This window comes from Parus major, chromosome 8 (assembly GCF_001522545.3).
Source record: "Parus major isolate Abel chromosome 8, Parus_major1.1, whole genome shotgun sequence".
Taxonomy (NCBI): domain Eukaryota; kingdom Metazoa; phylum Chordata; class Aves; order Passeriformes; family Paridae; genus Parus; species Parus major.
In genome coordinates, this window is record NC_031777.1 from 23,727,186 (window position 1) to 23,747,179 (window position 19,994).

A 19,994-nucleotide genomic window follows, 5' to 3' on the forward strand; every position below is an offset into this window, starting at 1 on the left:
AGGTACACTTTTAGTGCATTTCAAAGTACCAGGCCTCTGACCTCCTCACCCTGGGCCACCTTCAGCAGCTCTCAGCTCCATGGCTTCATTGGCTTTTTTGGACCACACATGCCCTTAAAGCATGGGAAAGCAACACCAAGTAGGATAGGAAAACTGGAGCAGTTTTTTAAACTTTTGAGATTATTTTTTTTCCCCAAGAAGCATTTGGTTTTGCAGAGAGTAGAACTGAATTTCACTAAGCCTTTTTTTTTTTTTAATGACAAAATATTTTTGACCTTTGGTTATGTGATGAGTTCTTCCCATCTCACTCCACGGATCCTTGAAGGTAACTTTTCCTTTAAAATGATGATGTTGATGTTGGTTAAACAAAATAATGCACTTTGAGTGCTGTGACTGCATCTCTGAGCTTGGCCCTGAGAAGGAGTGGAGACACCCACACTGCCAGATGCAGCCAGCTGTGCACCCCCAGGAGGAGCACATTTCATTGGTAAACTTACTTGACTTCACTGCTCTGAAGCACTGAAGTGAAACAAAAGAGAAAAGAATGACTGGGGAGGGGAAGTCTGAGCGATTTTATTGAAATAAAGCAAACTTGTCTCAAAACATCTTGACCTTTCCTTGTGTTTTCTAGGAAAACAATGTAATTAGCTGAAAAAAATAAATTAAAATGAAATCAATCAAAAAATGAAACTCCAGCTGAACAGGAGCAGTGTGCAGGCTGGTTGTGGCAGCAGGGGATGAGTTGTGGTGTCCTAACAAGAACACATCGCTCTCAGGCTGTAACCAATATCCAAGTGCATTGGCAGCAGATGTTATTAATGATGCCAATACATATTTTCATATTAATCTTCCATACTAGGCTTGTGTCTATCTGCAAATGATTATCATTCATTTTCCTGACAAATCTATCAAGATCATTTATTACTGTTCGGCAAAGGATCTTCTTTTAAACAAAGATTAATAACATTGCATTTTATCTGGCTGGCTGAGCCAAAGGAAATGAAATTAACAATGAGCCCTACAAACATGTCATCACTTTAATTTACCGGAAAATATTTAAAAATGTTATTTAAAAGAATATACGCTGTGGTGGGCACAGTTTATTACAAAGGCAAAGAATCAAACCACAGGCATTTTAGCAGGGTGGAGAGTAAACAAACAGGGTACTGGGAATTCTCTGGTTCCTGGCACTGGAGTTCTGGGACAAGGAGGGAGGGACAGCCACAGCATCTCTGGCATGCACAGATGGGCACCTGCCCAGGGGAATGACAGCTGGAGGTCCCTGTTCCTCAGCTAAAGTGGGTCCTAACCCACAGCTCCCATTCCTGCAGGGAGCACTGCCTTCTGTGCCATCCTACGTGGGGCTCTCAGGGAGAGGAGGGCACATGTGGGTGAGTGCCAGCACCCTTCTGTATGCCTGCTCCCCAGGAGGAAAATAAACACAAAATTTACATGGTTTGGTTTCCTTTCTTTTGCACTTTCTTCTTACTTTCCCTTCCCCTCTTTTGAGTATCAAAACCAACAACAAAACAACAACAGCAACAACAACAATAATAATAATAATAAAAATATACACCAAAAAATCTGTCAGAATTCCCTTCCTACTTTTACTGGTACAGGTCTAAAATCCTTCCAGGGGAGCTGGGAGGCCTGTAGACATCCAGTGGCTCTTTAATTCCTGCCTTGGAATCCCGTATCACACCTGAAGCCACCTTCATGCCTTCCCTCCCTTTGTCTCACAGGCAATTCCAACCCCTGTGCGTGTCCATCTCCAGCACAGCTCACAGGGGGTGAATGAAGCGAGTTCCATCTGCCACAGGCTGGCACTGAGCTGCCACTGCTGCCATTCCAGCACAGCCCAAGATCTCAGCAGCAGGAGCTGGAGTTCCAGGCAGTGCAGGATCACAGCCCTGACATCCAGGCAGGGCCAGATGGCACCACCATGCCAAGGACAACAAACAGTCATTAAGTTGTCAGAGCCCGAAGCAAAGTCAGCCTGAGCTGCCGAGTCGCTGCCATTTCTGATTCCCAGGAACAAGCTGTCCCCAAAACAACCGCAGAGAGGCTCTTGGAGAGGACACTTGAACAACTGTGAGCCACAGGGTGTCCCCTGAGGAGTCCCTGTGCCACAGGAGCAGGGTGGAGCAGAGCACATGTGTGTGCAGAACAGAAGCATCTTCACAAAGAACACCCAGCTCTTGCTCTGCAGTTTCTCTGCTGGACTGTGATGGGGCTGCTTGACAGCACTGGGGACCAGGCACTGGGATGGAGATCATTGGGAATGGCTCCTCTGCCACTCCCTAGTGTAGACTAACCCAGCAACCTCGAATTCTTCATTTCTTTAATTCTTTATTTCTTTATTTCTGTGGGAAGGACCAGGGTAACCATTTTAAGAACCCAAGAATTACTGCAGCATGTGTTCCAGACAGAAATGCTGTTCTGTGACTTACTCCTGTGGCTTCCACAAAAGCAGCATCCAGTTTAGTATGTGAGACTCATAACCAGCTCACACAGTGCAATAGTTCACTTCAGTTTGAAGAAAAAAAATATTCTGCTAGAAGCACAGCAAGTAGCAGTGTCAATTTTTCATTAACCTACGGCCACTCTCTCTGTAGACTTGAAGCTATGAGTAAGATTACTGTTATAATTTTTTCTGGTCCCTAAGGGAAGGGGGAAAAAACTTCTCAAAACTTTTAAGGTCATTAAAAATTCACCTTTAAATTGGAGGTAGTTTCAGTTTACTCTCATATTTCAAAATCAAATCTTAGCTGCAGCCTCACATCAAAGCAGAAATGTCAGTCGCTTTGTTTCTACTTCTGTGAAAGAAGTTCCAGCTTACACACGACTTGAATGCCAAGTAAATAGATTTTCCTGGGGAACAAAGGCAGCTTTCTTTTGTTTGTTTTAAACATATGTAAATAGAGTCCCAGGGGCTGAGCTGCCTGTCACTTCAACCAGGCTCACACTCATGTCACTCCAGCTGGTGATTTCTGACCGACCTCAGGTCAGGACTGCAGAAGTCTCCCTCCCCACTCCTCCAGAGCCACATCAAGCTGCTGCTTGTGCCCTTCCCCTCTGGCCTCACACCTCAGCAAAGGGGAAGCAGACTAATATGAATTCCTTTTTTGCCACTGTCTTATTCTTTTGAGTCTGGTTTTGTTTTTAAGCTGTAGTTACAGAATCACAGAAATACTCTGGCCTCTGTCAAAGGCACTGAGGTGGTCCTGAATCCTGTGGGCAGAGCAGAGCAGTGCCTGGAACCCCTGGATACCACCAGAGAGCAGCTGGGCACTGCCTCCACCCCAGCCATGGATTAAAGGCTGAGGGCACCCACTGCTTCCTGGTCAAGATGATGGGGGCAGGGAAGAAGCAGGAATGGCTTGGTAAGAAAACTGACCTTTTTTGGGTTTGTGTGTGTTTTTCTCAGCAGGAGGGCATCATCACTCTTGAGCTTTCCCTTTTCAGTGCCAGGCACTTAAAGAGTGGAATGTTATCCTCACAGAGCCAGAAGACACCGAAGAGGAGCAGGACCCCTCCACACTTCCACCTGCTCCAGGGGTCAGAGCTTGATGCAAACAACACTGAGGGCAGGGTTGGATCCTTGTACGAGCCACAGACTTCAGAGTTGGACTGAATGATTCTCATGGGTCCCTTCCAGCTCAGAATATTCTGTAAAATCTACTCTTTTTTTTTTTTTTTTTTTTTTTTTTAATTTAAACCAGCAGATCAATGCAAAATTGAGCACTTCATTCTTGCCATTTCCAAATGATTCGGGTTATATCTCAATCTTCAGCACTGGTTTTGGGTGTAAGACTGGGTAGCAGCGAGGGATGCATCAATTTATAGGCTCTGCAAAAGCTGCAATTAAGGAAAATCCTCAAATACATGAGAAACCTCAATTTTGATTGGCCACGTTCCCATAACTTATTGATAATTCAACTCACTTGAGTATTATTCAGTGTTTTCCTTCTCCCTGCTTTTTTTATCTCTTGACAAGTTTACAAAGAGAAGAATGGAGCTGAGCTGAGCTGCATTCCATCCAATCTGCTGCCTCCACAAACGGCAGAGAAGCTAAATGAAGCCCAGAACATATGGCACTGTGCTGACAGAGCTCCCAAACTGGTTCTGCGTGAGCAACAAGGAACATCTTGAAACGCACAAGACATATGTGTTTTAGGAAGAAGATTGAAGTGTTTCATAATAAAACAGGACAAAGTGAAATACAAGTGCTGTATAAAATTTTAATTAAAAACTGGTTTTACCCCTCGACGTGAATATACAATATGTTTCCCAGATGGATTTCATATTTAAGTATTATCCAAACCAGAAACATAAATGAGACAAATAAAGCCTTCAGAAATGGCACAGAGGCTAAAATGTATGTAAACACTAGATGACTGTGGTGAAAACAAGGCAGGGAGGGAAAGTAACCTCTTAGCAAGTGTTTACTACTGGAATCCTGAATGAAACAGTTCCTCCAGCTACAGTCAGGGTAACAATACAAATACAAGCATTAGAATTCACCACCACTCAGTGATGTAAATGGTGCTTTTGTTACTCAGGAGCTGCCCAGGCTATTTCCTACACTGATAATTCATGGTATATCAGTGCATAATTCATGGCATGCCAGGCATCAAACACTCTCTTCCTCTGCCCTGCTCCCAGCCTCCAACCCTGCTCTGTGTGAAGCTCTCTTCATTCCATGCCATCAGCTCCACAGGGTTATGCAAAGGCCTGGCCACAGAACAGAATTTTTGTGCTGTCTCCTCAGCATCAGTAAATCCTTATGAACCAGGAGGGATATTGTTTTGCAGCAGCAAACTCCTTTCCCTGAGGAGGTGAGAAGGTGGCTCAGATCCCACTGCTCAGGCTGTGGGGAGTTCTCTGTTGGGCCAGAGGCAATCACCCAGAAGTGAAGGGAAATGCACATGAAGAAAAAGCACAATCTCCACATAGATCAAGCAAAGAGAAAGATTACAGTTCCTTTATGCTGCCATCCAGACAAATTATCACCACACTTCAGAGAATTTCTCACAAAGATAAAATGGGAACAAACCCCATGCCTTTGGCAAGCCAAGGCTGATAAAAGGAGCTAAAGCCACATCTTTGAAGGGCTTTGGTTGATGATGTTCTGAATTCCATGGGGAAAGCAGCAGAAGCCAACAGTAATCAAGGGGGTTGTGCTTAATAGCTCCTGTGCAATGGAAACAGGAACATTTGGGGTTTCAATCACTTCCCACAACGCTGCTGCATTTGTTGGAACTGAAAGGAGCTGGGCAAAGACCAATTCTCTGCTGCTCCCAGAGACATCACCCAAGGCAGACACCCCTTCTGTCAGGGAGGCAGACCTAGAAGTGCTGTCCTCTCTCAGCTTCAAGTGTTCTTACCAGAACCAAGAACCTTAATTTCACTGATTTGAAAGTTTCCTCAAGTTCCTTGATTACTAAACAAATCTCATGAGAAATTCTCAGCATCCTGATAATGATCACTCCATGACCACTGAAGTAATTAACACCATGGCCTTTCCTATGACCTGAGATTCCACATTACCAGATTTATACAGCAGGAGACCACTGCTAAAAGGCTGAGAATTCTGTAGCATGGTTCAGTGCTTCAGAAAACATTTCAAGCTTAAAAACTGGGAATGGCAGAATTATGTACCAAGTTATTCCTTACACATGGAGTAGGAAGACAGAGATTCCTTCCAGCTTTCTCTGACAAACCCATGGCACACCACACAAAATTTCCCACTGTCACGTTGCACCCTTTGTTCCTGGGGAAAGCTTGAGGATAAATGATGCAAGAGATGTTAACAGTGCTGGTTAGTACACAGAGCAAACAGCACTAAGACATCAGGGTGACAAAAAAGATTCTATTAAAAGTAAGATAAAAAAGATATCATAAGAGCAATCAGTGTGAGGATATGAACCTGGATCATGCAGGAGACAGAAGCTGAGCAAGACACCAACTGCAAAGATTAGCTCCTAAGAGCACATGTAGTAAAGTAGCTCATTATCTTTGCTAGCCCTCTCTGATCAAGATAGAAATCTATTAAATCTGATTAAGATTTGTTTAATAATTGTCTGATTAAAACATAATAAACCTGGGAAAATTAAAATAAAGCCTTTTTAGTAACCTGGAGATGAGATGGGACTTTTCAGCTAGGTTTCCATAAAATAATTTCTTTAACATTCACCTCAGGATCCCAAAGCACTTCACAGTCATTTAATTAAGCTTCAACAGAGCACAAACTCCCTATTTTACAGCTGAGGTAACAATGAGAAGGAGTTTGGAAAAGACTATTTAATATTGAGCCGAGCTAAATGTCCTGTTATTTTACCCCAAAAATAGATTCCCAACATCTCCAGGTAGATTTCTTTCTCCCCTCATAATTTTGTCAGCCTCTGAAGTAATAGTAAAATTCAAACATGTGATGCACAATCTAAAGAACAGCCCTCATCACTTCCAAGCTGCTCAGTTTTGGAGCACAGACACTGTTCCCCATCTATCTTACAAAGCTGCTCCTACCTGTTCTCATTACTCCAGCAATCCCTATGCTTCTTATCCTCAGTGGAGCAATTTAAGCTTCTCTTCCTCCAAGTCAAAAACTTAGATAAGGCAAATCATTAAAGGGTTTGACATTTTTGCCTTTAATTCACATCAGGTCAATGACTGAGTGATTTCCAAAGCAGCTACTCCTCAGCCAAGGATTTTCATTTCTTCTGAACATAGGCAGTTTGTCTAAAGCCAGCCCAAGATCCTAAACTCTACCAAGTTATTCATAGGAGACATGGAAGGGAGCAAGTAGGAAGCAGAATCTGACTCACTAAAATGAAAGTGATTAAAATATTACACTGATTGCATCCTGCAAGCATCACTGGATGCTGAACAGCTTTTGGTGAGAACACTCGTGGGCTGTAATAACTTAGGGAGGGCAAGAGAGAGAGGCAGACTCTACAGAAAAGCACCAATTCACTCCTCATCTGGCCCATTACTGCCAGATTTGAGTAGGCAGCTTTCCTTTAGGAACTAAAATGATGGGGGTGGAATTATGCCATCCCACTGTCACTAGAACTTTGCGGATGGCAAAAGATAAGGAATGAGCACAGAAAATGCTATTTAAAGTTCCACTCAGGAACCTAGAAATTTGCATTTGATAGAAGGGATTTAAATTGTATCAGAAGGCAAGGTGCACTAAACAATTACAGTTTATTGCTGTGTTGGCTCAGTGCTTGAAGCTCCACTTCTCCCAGGCTGCAGGGGCCGAGCAGCAGCCGTGCTCAGAGCTGTGTGTGCTGCCAGGGCCACCTGAGCAAATGGAAGGGGAAAATGCTTCTGAAAACAATGTGCCTTGAAGATTTTAGGGACAGATCAGAGTAATTTGGGTCTGAAATCACATTCCACAGGAAAGTTTTCCATTTACCAAACTGGATTTCCAGCACAGTGCCTGGAAGAGAGCACTCTTGCTGTATCAAGGCACGAGCTGTGGAATGACTCTGACCCAGGAGAGGAACATCTCCTACAGCAACTGATTCAGAGAGACACTGAACACACATCTCCCTCCCAGCTGGAGCAGGGCCAAAGATACTCAGAGTCTGTCTGCTCCATTTGATGTTAAACTGCAGTAGAAGGCTACACTGAGAAGATTCATACTGGTCAAAATTCAATAATGACATTTTTTTCTCCCATTCAGTTTTCACCTTTGCTGAAAAATTTTTCATTTTTGTTGAAAACTGAAGATTGAAAAATTACCATATGCTTCCTTTTTTTAGCTAGGGGAATCATACAGATATCCTCCAGCCATTCCCTGAACACTTTGAAAACACCACCTTCCTTTTTTGTAGTCGTCCCCAACCTTCCTCATCCCCTTGTGTCTTCAGTTTATGGCAACTTGTGTCCTTCATCAAACATACAGAAAAAACCCACAACAATCCCTCAGCATTCAGGACTTTTCACACACTGAACAAACAGGGACTGAAATCTGCTGGATTGCTGTGGAGGGAAAAATCAAAGAGGTTTTCTATGTCACAGAGCCAGATCAGGCCAAAGGGGAGAAGCCAATCTTCAGAAGACTAACTTTTTACTCAGCTGTGACACTGGGGAGGGAATGCACAGAGAATACTGAATGAAAACTGCAGGATATCAGGAGAACACTGAATCCTATGGCTCAAACACATACAGGAAACTGCACAAACCTTCAGGCATCAACAGATTAATTTTCACCAAAAGCTTGGGAAATTTTTCTCAGAATCTGCCCTGCCTATTTAGGATCTACTTCAATACAGCTACTCCTCTGATCAGAAGGAAAACTATTCCTTTGTGGACTAATATGGGGTCACTGGAGAGGCCAGTGAACACCAGGTCCTGGTAGCACAACCCTCCATGGCCTCCATGCCTTCAGGGACACAGCTTAGGCAAGTTTTACTTTTCCCTTCTGCAAAAAGAAGTGTCCTGCTACCTCACAGAGTGACTCGGCACTTTTCCATAGCCTGTGCCACTAATGCCCTCTGAAAGCACTAATGTGCTAAATGGCAGCAGGGACAGGAAGTTATCAGTGTTAATCCACTTCAACTGGTCCAAGAGTTACAAGGAATAGAAATGTCTGTATGTGAGACACTTCCTCTGAGAGTGCCCTTGCCTGAAACAGCAGCACACAGCCTCTCCACGTGCTCTCCCACCAGCGGAATTGCTCACCAACTGCTTTCTCAAATCAATTATGTTGTCTCAGCATTAAAGGAGGGAAGGCAGAATAGACCAACTTTTTGTTTATGTAGGCATGCTGGCAGGTTCCAGTCATATGCTGTGCCATCTGTACTGCTAGCTTTATCCTCTATCTAATCACAACAGGTAAAATGGCATCGGTGGAGCTGCCTCTGTTTGCTCCGAGAGGGAGGCAGCCAGAACAGGCATTTGTTTTTTCAGCATTCTGGGGGGAAGCAGGAGATGGACACTCTTGCCCTTTTAAAACATTCAGCTTTTCAATGGAAGGGCAATTTGCCCTGGTCTGCTAATGTGGGATCTGCTCAGTGCAAGGCTGAAAAGGTTCCATCCCTGGGGAAAGCATCAAACTGCTGATGAACATTTGGTGGCCTTTAGCAAAAACGAAGTGATTGCTGCCAACAGGATCCCAGCAGACTGGGAAGGACAGGCTCCAAATTAGGTGGGATTGTGATGCAGAAATTTCAGAAGGCCTGTACAGAACACAAGGAGCTTGCTGACTCGCTCTGGTCTTTCCCCCTGCACAGTCCTCTCTCATTCATATTTTGAAAATGACAAGTGTATTGGCAAATGTCATGGCTGCATTTAGGAGAACATGGAAGCTTTCAAATGCAAAGCTGTGTGAAGATAACCTTTCATCTCACACAAAGGCTGCTGGGCTGGGTGGTTTTCTTTTAAAATCTCACCGTATTAGAGCTAATTCTGACTAAAGGGGCTCAAAAGCACTTCAAATACATGCCTATGGGTCCTACAGTACCAGAGTTTGTCCAAAATCAACAATTTAAAGGCAATTGTTTAGAAAACAATTCTCTTTGTCCTAGGTGGGTCACTTTTAAACCAACACTCACATTCACTTTCCCCTTTAGGTCCCCTCTTGGACCACCAGGGCATATTGCTTCTTCAACCAATTTTGTTTAAATTGCTGAATAGATTTAGATATTTAGTAAGAACTGTCTGCAGCTGAAACCTGAGTTGATGTCATACAGGAATGTACAGGAGACCTATTAGTCTTCAAATGACCCAATGCTCAGACTCTCAATGGAGCAACACCATCCTGCTTAACTGTGGAGAGGATTTTTTGTTAGGGATTATTTGTTTCTTTTCTGGGAGGGTGAATGTTAATAATTTCCTTTTTTCAGCCCAGGCCAAATCCCCATTTCTCCAAAACCCTGCCTAACCATAAGACACCTTAAAAAATAGAGTACAAATATTGTTGTATAAAAATAGGTTTAGTTACAAATACTGTATAGTGCGCCTTTTCAGGTGAGTTGCTCTCAGGAATGTGTTTTGTGGTCTGAAACAGCACCAGCAGCTTTTTGGTACATGTTTCCATATATTTTTGCGAGAGTCTCCTCCAAGATTGCTCTGTGAGGCTTCTCTTTGTACACAGCTGCAGGACCAGACCAACATTCACCATTATCCAAGTGAACAGGAGCGTTCTGCTGCACTGGAGAACTGTCAGAGGAAAGAAGATAAGAAACAATGATCAAATCAAGATATGGAAGAGGAATTAGTGGCACAAAACCAGCAGAAATATCAAGGTAGAGCTGCTTAGCACAGATTACCTCCACAAACCAAAATAAAAACTATTTTATTAAAAATAATATTTTTTAGTTTTATTAAAAAACTGCAGCTACTTTTAAGAAATGGGAAACCCCCCATGTTCTTCATTCACACAAATCCTCCCCCACTTAACTGAGTACACTTTGCAATGCCCCCCAAATAGAACTAATGTTCAGAGAACCTGCAGTAATTTTGCTGTATTTTTGCAGGCTGTGTGACTAGGCAAGAGCAACACAGTAGGATTTTTGTGTCCTTTGAAGGTGAAATAGTAACCACAAGCAGCTATTTCAATATGAAGACAATCTATCAGGGGGATATTAAATTACTGTGGTTGCAGCTGTAAAGTGCTCTATCAGAAGCATCTTGGATTAAGTTTTCTACCAAATACATTTTGATATAGTGGCAATCCAGGGTTCCTTCCCCACCCCATCTTCTGTGTCACTGTTTTAATACTAAACACAAATACAGGCTCATCTTTCAGTTGCTTTGAGAAATTATTCCCTTGATCTATGAAGTGAAATTTATACTCTGCAAATCATTACAAAACCCTGACAAGTCTGAATAGTTTATATCTAAACATCATTACTATCTGCTTCCTCTTGATACTTTCAAAACAAAGGTTTGTGTCATATAATTAAATGAGCAATTTCCCTGTAATAAAGCATGAAACAAGAAGCTGAAAAATCATCAGAAAAAAATTACAACTGAGATGACATTTTTCACATCTGCTCAGAGATTTAGGCACTTAAAACACTTAAAAATTAGGACTGAGTTATCTTCAGCTTTTGCAAATGTTCTCCGTCTGAGAAATAAAACTGGAAATGTGAAGTTTAAAGTGACCATCTTCACTTAGGAAATGGATTATATTTCACAGGAAAGCTTCACAGCTTCTTATATACGTATCATTTATTAATGATAGTGTCTTCTGCAATCAAACCAGTACTTAAAATTTCATCCTCAAGTTAGTATCAGCTAACATGTGACAAAATTGAAAGAAACTTTATGCCAAATCCATGAATACAGATACCCAGCTGCATCAAAACACAAGGTTTTCATTTGGAAAAACAAAAAAGGGGAAGAAGAGTAAGATGTAGGATCAGTTTTCTAAATTGACATCTCTAAGCTTCTACTATCCCATGGGGAAAAAAAAAAGAAAGAAGGAACAGCTTCTGCTTTTAAATTTCTTACAGTCAAATATTAGGGTAATGCCAACCTACACCAAATAAAACAAGACCTCCAATATTAAAAAGAGAGGAAGGATACTTCCACCCTTATTCAAAAAGGCTCCAACCTTTCAAGTCAGTCAGTGGCATGGAGCGAATTTAAACCTGTTTATCACCCCGAGTTAACTCTTCACAGTTTGGACGCAAAGAAACCAACCTACTAACCAAAATCAATAAAGAAGTTACACAGGCCTGTGGCAAATGCAGACAAGTCAATACCCTGGGACTCATCAATAACTGCAGTTTCACCTCCTCCTTCCTGCAGTTTGTGGTACCTCACTGCTGATGGAGCATTCTCAGGCCAACAAGCAGGCACAGCACTTGTAACTAGACAATGAACAGCTCTGACACTCTTTTCCTTGGAATCATTTCCAGCACCAGCCTTGTGCTTGCCTTTTCTTCTCCTAAAAGCTGAATTTACCTAGAGACACTCAAAATCCAACATTTTAATTGCAGTAAAGACTCAAAACCCAACAGTAACTTTGACAAGTTCTTTATGGCGGTACTGACAAAGTCTTATAAAAAAAGCTTCATTTTCCCTTCTCTTTTTGGAGGGGTGTATGTTGTCATGTATTTCCATTAGCCAGCCCTTGTCCATGAGATACCTGGATAAAGCTACAGTCAAGTTAGGGAAGATTCCCCCTCCTGTCTCAACTGGAAACCAGCTGACAACCTGAGCTAAGCAATCTGGGAATTACACTCACAAATCATATTAACAGCAGGATTTCTGCACGCAACTCCCTGCTCTGAAATACCTGTCATATGCTTTTGTTCCCTCATACATCTCCTTTAAGAGTCCCAGAAGTTCTTTTCTGAGTGAATCATATACTAAATATTTCACAAAACACAGACCTTTTCCTTACTCCCAGCGGTTTTCAATCATCCATCTACTTTACTGCCAGCATTTGGTCGACAGCACCCTGTCCTTCCATGAACTCTGTCTCTGTCCTTGTATCCTGTTTATGAGCACTGTGGCAAACACTCAGCAATCTGACTGTCCTCCAGGCCTTTATGTCTCACCCCCAGTGCTGCCAGCCCCTAAACCCAAGGAGCCAACCCGAGTGCCACATTTCATTTCCCATCACTTCAGGATTCTGGAGTATTAAGAGTTGTTTTCCATTTTTTTCATGGTCTGCAGTTTCAGCATAAATCTCAAAGTCCCAAAGCTGCCTCCAAACACACACTTAAACTTTCTCTCTCACAAACACATCCTACACCATTTAATTGCCCCAGCAGTCAGGACAAAGGATAAGGGAGCAGAAAGGCTACACAGAATACAGGAGTGAGCACAGGTACAAGAGACACAACTGCAGCAGCAATGTCAGAACCATGTGGTAATCTGAGTAATCCCTTGCACAGAGGGGAAAACAAATCACAGGGATTTTTAAAGAAGCCAGCAAATCATAAATGAACTTTTTTAGCTTATAAATTTCAAGTAGAAGTTTGTTATGGCACCCATATTGAAATACCCTTCTGTCAGGGGGGTACAGTGGTGATTTGGAGTACCTTTGTTAGGAAATAGTGTGTGACATTTAATTATCAAAATAAAGCCTTTTCTAATGGCAATACCTCTCAAATACAGCACCACAGTTCTAGGGCTTCTCCCTTAATAGAAAGAAAACCAGAAAAGCCACAGGAGCCCAAAAAAGATTTCCAATACTTACTCTTTTCCCTCCAAGAGGTACCCAAAACATTGTACAAAATACTGTGTGCATACACATAGAACATCAAAACTGGTAATTTCTACTACAGAAGTCATCAAAATCAATCTAATTGGTATCTAATAAGTAAATTGTTGAAATTAAACCCTGGTCATGTATGTGAGGAGTACACAGAGTAATTAATGTACATAAACCAAGTTTTTAAGATTTCAGGTCTCCAAGACAGCTTTGAAATACAGCATGCTGAATCCCTGAATTATACCATATAAATTTGCTGTATTTTTTGGAAAATGCTTCTCTTTTCCAAATATCTGTTTTGAAAAAAAAAAATAAATCCCAAAACCCAAAACCCAACAAAAACAAATCCAGAAACCCAGCCTCAAACCATATTACTAAATAAACTTAAATTTATTTTTGCACTCCCATAGTTTTAAGAAAAAAATAATCAAGTGATTATTTTAAAAGTGACATTTGCTCTCTGCTTGACAAATTCCAAAAACTTCTTCTCAAGGATGATTTTTATAACCAAGTCCAGTTCCAAACCCGGTGTTTTATGAAGGCTACACTGACACAGTGCCAAACAACATCAAAGGCATAATTATATTTAACTCTATTTTGCTTTTAGGTGAGAAAGCTTTGTATGAGTAATGCCTCCCAAAACATTTTCCCTGTGTAATACAGGACAAAACTCAAAATGGGAAGAGAAATTTTTAGCTAAATGTAAAGGGCAATATTGAGTATGACTCTTTTGTCTTGGCCAGAGAAAAACTCCATACCTGCTCTGCAGCTCACCCATGGTTAAGGGCACATAAACTGAAGGAGGTTCTCTTGTCTGAGGCAAATCATCCTAAAAAAAACCCCAGAAATCAAATTTACATTACCTTGGTTTCTGATTACAATGATCTTATTGCAAAAATACTTTCTTTCCATTTAGAGGACTATTAAAGTGCTTACATTTCTTGGGGGAGAAAGGGACAAAATGTAATGAGCCAAATACCATTTATGAACACTTTAAATTAAATTCAGTACAATTCAACCAATATTTTTCAGGTAATAAACTGGAAAGAATTTCTAGACAGTGTAAATCTAGAGAACTGTGCAGACAGCAGAAGCTTCAAGAAACCCCAATAAACACATTGGCAAAAAGCTACAAAACCTACTGCTTACTGCTTTTGTGTTTCTTGCAGAAAAGGGGAAAAAGAACCTAAAACTTATTATGTTATCCATTTGTGTGTTTTACAAGGCAGAAGAATTCCACACATCTCAATTCTTCAATTTCATATCCAAGGTTGAGCACATGCTTATTGAACTTCAAAAAATCTGATACACTTAACGACCCTTCAGTCAAGTATTCTCAGTTGCTAGAATGCAGTTTTACCTTCCAAATGTTATCTAGACATTAATTAACCCAAATTTGCCCTTTCAAGTAAGAAAGAAACAAAACACCCATGTGGAGGGAGCCAGCTGCTCACCTGAGATGGGATGGTTAGAAATTCCAGCACACACAATCACATTCACTTTACTCTGAAGAGCAAAGACCCTACTTAAGGGGTGATATTAAGTGATGCTTTCAGCACAAGTCAATTGCTGTAAGGATTAGTAAACAAAGTCATCTTTCATTCTATAGGAGAAATAATTGGAAAAAAGACTGCAGTAAAAATAATCACATTTGCTGGTAACACAGAACTGGGAGAAAAGACAATAAATATAGTGGTAGATGGCAATAAGATGCAGAGCAAGCTGAACAGCAGCATATGGATGAGGAAAAACCTGAGAGAATTTACTGTGGTGAAATACAAGGTAATAAGTGTGTTTGTAAACAGGAGAGCTCTCTTCCTTCAGCAGTCACAGACAACAAAGCACTGAAGAGGAAATGGGGTACAGTCGTAAATAAAATTCTGCAGCATTTGCCAGAGGCAAATTATGTTCTGGAAAGCAAAAGAAGATGGAAGCATTATGATACTGTCAGAATGTCACAGCAGAAGGGTACAGTGGACACCCCAAGGAATCTCCAGCAGAGCTCCAGTCACACTATTTTTGCAGAGCACTATGAAAATGAAATTTTGGAAGACACAGCTGTATGCTTCTGGGAATGGTTATTTAGTATTAGGCTCTTTGGAATGAAACAGAGTAAGAGGTACTTTCTAACCTTTCAAAGTTTGAAGAGGATCTAGACTGGAGCCAGAATCTGCTCACCACATTGCCAATACACTTGCTTTACTCCCTCACTTTCAAGATGACCCATTTACCTTGGCCATCCACTGTGCAATGTCACAGCCTTGGTTTTGGGCCATGTGGGGGAGCACAATCAATTCTGGTGTATTTTACAGCACTCACTGCAAGAACAACTGATTTTTTTTTCTTTTTTTAATCATGTCAGCTGCTGTTAGCACAGCTTTCATGAGCCAGCTCTACACATCTGGCACCACAAGACTTCTCTGTAGCATCTTCCCCCTCCTTTTGTCTTCATACATCCTTCTTCAGTGGAAGAAAATGGAGTGAGAAAAGAGGTCCTTCGCCAGCACTGGTTTGATCAGGTTGGTAATTAAAGAGCCAGTACCCTAATAGCTGGATTTTTCAGGGCAGAAACACAAAGTTTTCCAACAGAAGAGGACCAAGTATCATCTCTGCTTATTCATCCCTGTGAGGATTCAGCAAGCATTTGATTCTGGAAGTGACAAGGTGCATCTAGAGAAAGCCAACAGAAAGTACTACAATTCAAGAATTCCACCACAATGTTTGCAGAGTTCTTTTTTCCTGCATGGAGAGACCATGTAACCAATCATCCAACTCTCCTGATCAGAAAGTCATGGTCTACTGTTTGAGGAAAGCAGGCAAGAATCACCAGAGATAGTTCAGGCTGTGCAAGCATTCATTAAATGTAGGTGCTGGACTCTCAGGAAATCCAGTTTGTTATCTTAAGTTCATTGAATCATCAGGGGAGCATTTGACATGATTTGTACCTATTCTGAGTGGCTGAAACACAGAAAACTGTCATGGGCATCTTCTATTTGAGAGGCAGCAGCCCACAAAATCGTAACATTCTTCTAAAAACTCAGGGAGGTACAGCATGAACTAGCTGTACCTCCTCATGAACTAGCAGTCCTAGTATGCATGAGACAAGGTATTTCTGAGTTAAAAACAAAACCTACAACAACTAAGCCAAAAATGAACACTTAACAGAAATGAGAAAATAATCAGATTAAGTGAGAATGAGGCAAGACAATGAGCTTCCCACCATGGCTAAATCTGGGGACATGAATAAACAAACAAACAAATAAGGACTTCAGAGTGAAGACAGATGTTCTTCAATCCATCTTGCAGGAGTGGATCATGACAATAAAGATCATTTCTGCCCTGGATTTCCTGTAGCCAGTGGAGAGCCCCATCCCTGCCAGCACAGCAGTGCTGCACCTGCCCTGGCTGTGGGCAATGTGACAGGGGGACATCAGGGCTCCCACACTTTTTATCCCACTTCCCACTGATACAGGGAGCTGCAGCCGAGGGGGAAGGTGGACAGCTGGGGACAGTGACAACTTAAAATTGCACCAACATTCAAAGGCAGATTTCTGTCAACATTTCATTTTCTAAGAGAGAAACTGAAGCAAAAAAAGATGCTTTTCTCCACTTTGGGAGACTTACGTCCCTTCTAACCCATCAATAACATTTCTGAGTTAGATTGCCAGAGCTCCTCATCATCTTATATCATAATCATCATTATGATCATTGTATCATAATCAAATCTCATCCTTACAAGCTTTTTATTCTACCATTCTTTTGCCTCACCTCACACTCAAGATTCTAAATTCTCTGCAGATGAACAATCTTCTTATTCAGCTGGTACAATGCTCAGGCATTTTTTTGAGAAACTGTGTTTCTCAAAATCACAATAGGAAAAATTTTTGTCTGTCTAAAACCACACCTCAAAATTTCATCATGGGTAAAATATTCTGTTGCCAGGTATAATCTCATTAGACAAAGAGCTCTGTTCATTGAAAGCCAGGTAATTAGGGGAAAAAAAGCTCACATCTGAATAATAATATTAGCTCTAGAAACAGCTGGATACATGCAGCTGCTGATGTGCAGCTGCACAACATGTTAAGCCTTGATGTTCTACACATCTGTGGATTTGTAGAATCTACAGATGAATCATCTACACATTTGCTTAAATTGGGAGTGTAAAATCAGAATAGAAAAAAAACCAAACCCCAATATAATTGTTCTCAATAAGCCATGAGAGGGGTTGCCTGTACCATTTTCCCATAAAGGCAAAAGATAAGGAGGCTTCTGAAATCAGTGTAAAACTGTTGAGCTCACACACCAAATCCATATTTCTACAATCAAGGCTGTCTGAAAGGACAACATTATAATAAATCCAAGACTGTAGGCACAGTTCACTTTTTCAGCCATTTTAGAGAAGAGAAATTATTTAGTTTGCAAACTTACAAATACTAGGCGCTGTCTAGCACTGTGTGTCCTTAAAATATTTTTCACTCTTTTATGGATCTCATCTCCATTTGCTGGTGAAGGCCAACCAGTGCTAAATCTGCAAGAGGAAGAGGAAAAACAAAGTGAAGAAATATTTTCTTGTTGAAGAACTCTTTGATTGAGATTTCTTTTTCCTTTTAATTATGAAGCATGCATTACTTCCTTCTATTTGGAACACACACAATGTTTTGATTTGATTCTTATTCTTCTCTGGGGTACAAGGAAAGAAACATTTCAAAGCAGTGCATAAACAGTATGTAGCCACAACACCAACAGAAGATGAAAACCAGAAAATGTTGATGATTTTGTAACTTGAGTAATATTTCTGTAACGTTTGTGTGGTCCCTACAGAATAAAAAAGCTATACTATTCCCAGTGATCAGATTTCATTTGCCTCTCTTTAAAGGAAATATTGCACACATGAAGTTCTTTTCACTGGAATAAATCAAAAGGAAGGTAACCCCAATGCATACAAATTGGAAAACACATGGAGTCAAAAACTTGCAATTGCAGTCTTTATTTCACAAGAGGAAATGCATTTTAAGTTTGTTTGGTTTTGATTTGTTTTTTTTTTTTTTAATATTAAAAACTAAGTAGCTTGCTTGGTATGAGTAATTTAAAACAAACATCTACTTTTGGGTTTTACCTTATTATGTTTTGGATTATTTTTTTCCACTTTACTAAAATGCCCTCATCCTTCTCAGCAAGTTCAGAAGTTGGCAGAAATTTCATATCTATAGTTATTCCTAGTCTCTTAAGGGAGGCAACTAAGACTTTAAGAACAGAATCCTTTACATGCCAACATTAAAAAATGTATTTTTTTTTCAAAAAGAGACATCAGTAGAAGGAAAGAATAATTGGAGGAAAGTTATGAAACACTACCTTACATAAGCTCATCACATTGGAAAGAGCATCAAATGAAGATTGTACATCTTCATTTCAATGTTGCCTAAGCTCTGAGAGCTTGACTTTGCACCAAGAAAATCACAACTCATGATGGGGTATGATGCTAATGAGAGCACGGGTCAGTGGGCGAGCTGTGAGCTGCAATCTGAGCTGCTGAACAGCAGCCAACAGCAGCTCGGAGCTGCCATTCCCTGCCCGGATCAGGAGCACCAGCAACACCGACATGCTTTGGTGGCTTCCCAGGATTGATGCAGTGGAGAAACAGAGTGTCTCTGAGCCCTGAGACTCCAGTTTGCTCTGTACAGGGACTGGGAGTGCCAGCTCTCCTGCCCCCCTCTCTCCGAGTTATCACATTCCCTGCATTATCCAGTCTATCACTCTCAAATCCCCAGTCTGATCGTGCCTGGCTCAGTTCACCTTCACCAAACCTCCAGAAATTTCAATACAGCTCAAGAACTGCTCAGCTCCTTTCAAAAAGAACAAACCAAGTACACAGAGACAGCTTCAGTACAAAACAGGCAGCCTAGAAATGTAAAAATTAATGGGAACAGGATGCTGAAAATGGGACGTGCCAGATTATCTTGAAGGTTGCAGGCAGGGCATAGAGTTCTTTGCAATCTTTTGGATCATTCCTTTTATTACCAGGGACAAAGATTGAAATATAACTAGAAAGTGACCAGTTCTTTGCTTTTGAGTAATCTTCTTCTATCTAAACAACTTATTTGGACTCACTTATTGTTGCTTGTATGTCCGAAATATCTCTCGTTGTTCTAAACAGCACCAGTATTTTCAGCTTATATATGAGCTTCTTTAAATCAATTCATCTACTTGAGAATGCTTCTATTTTTCTTCAGGAAAGGGTGCCAAGAAATGACAAAATATTGGAGGTATATAACAAATAATCCATATGATTTCTAAAGATTTCATTGTTGTCCTCGCATCACTACAAGCAGGAATTTTCACCAAGCTGTCTACAGCATTCCTATTACCATCCTGAGAATTTTGCAATGAATTCCAAACCCAAGAGCATGTATGGCAAATCCATACTGTACAATTCTTTTGCATACTAGAATCCAGCAATCTGTTGCACTGAAAGATTTCACATACCTTCTTCTAAAAGAATGTAAAATGGTTTGAGAATTTTGTTAGGGTAGAAAAGCACTGCCCTTAAAGAAACAGAAGTCTGAGTCCCTTAAGCAGAAAGGAATGTTCACTTTCCTAATGCAGTCAAACCCCATTTGATGTACTGCTTGTGCTCTACCACCTGTTCTGAAAAAAAATCCACTGTTTTTTAAAAAAAGAAGACAGGTAAGGGAAAGGGTCTGCAGTGATACTATCATCTTACGGCTTCCCATTAGAATTTACAACATTTACTGATATTAAAGGACCTCTGAAATGCATGTTTAAAAATCTGCATCCTAGGTGCACTAAGAGT

At 40.9% G+C, this 19,994-nt stretch overlaps 1 protein-coding gene across 3 annotated transcripts in view; it reads right to left on the minus strand.

Annotated features, from left to right (window-relative positions):
• Positions 1-4,221: 4,221 nt before the first annotated feature.
• SPATA6 (spermatogenesis associated 6) overlaps positions 4,222-19,994 on the minus strand; it is a 41,972-nt gene continuing 26,199 nt past the window's right edge. For 2 of the 3 annotated variants that reach the window (XM_015636792.2, XM_015636794.2), the window contains 3 exons: positions 17,612-17,711; positions 13,942-14,012; positions 4,222-10,173 (listed from right to left, as the gene is read on the minus strand). In XM_015636792.2, the coding sequence (XP_015492278.1) occupies positions 9,993-10,173; positions 13,942-14,012; positions 17,612-17,711 (352 nt within the window). In that variant the 3' untranslated portion in view covers positions 4,222-9,992. The remainder of the gene's footprint in view (positions 10,174-13,941; positions 14,013-17,611; positions 17,712-19,994) is intronic. The other variant, XM_015636795.2, reaches the window with a different exon arrangement.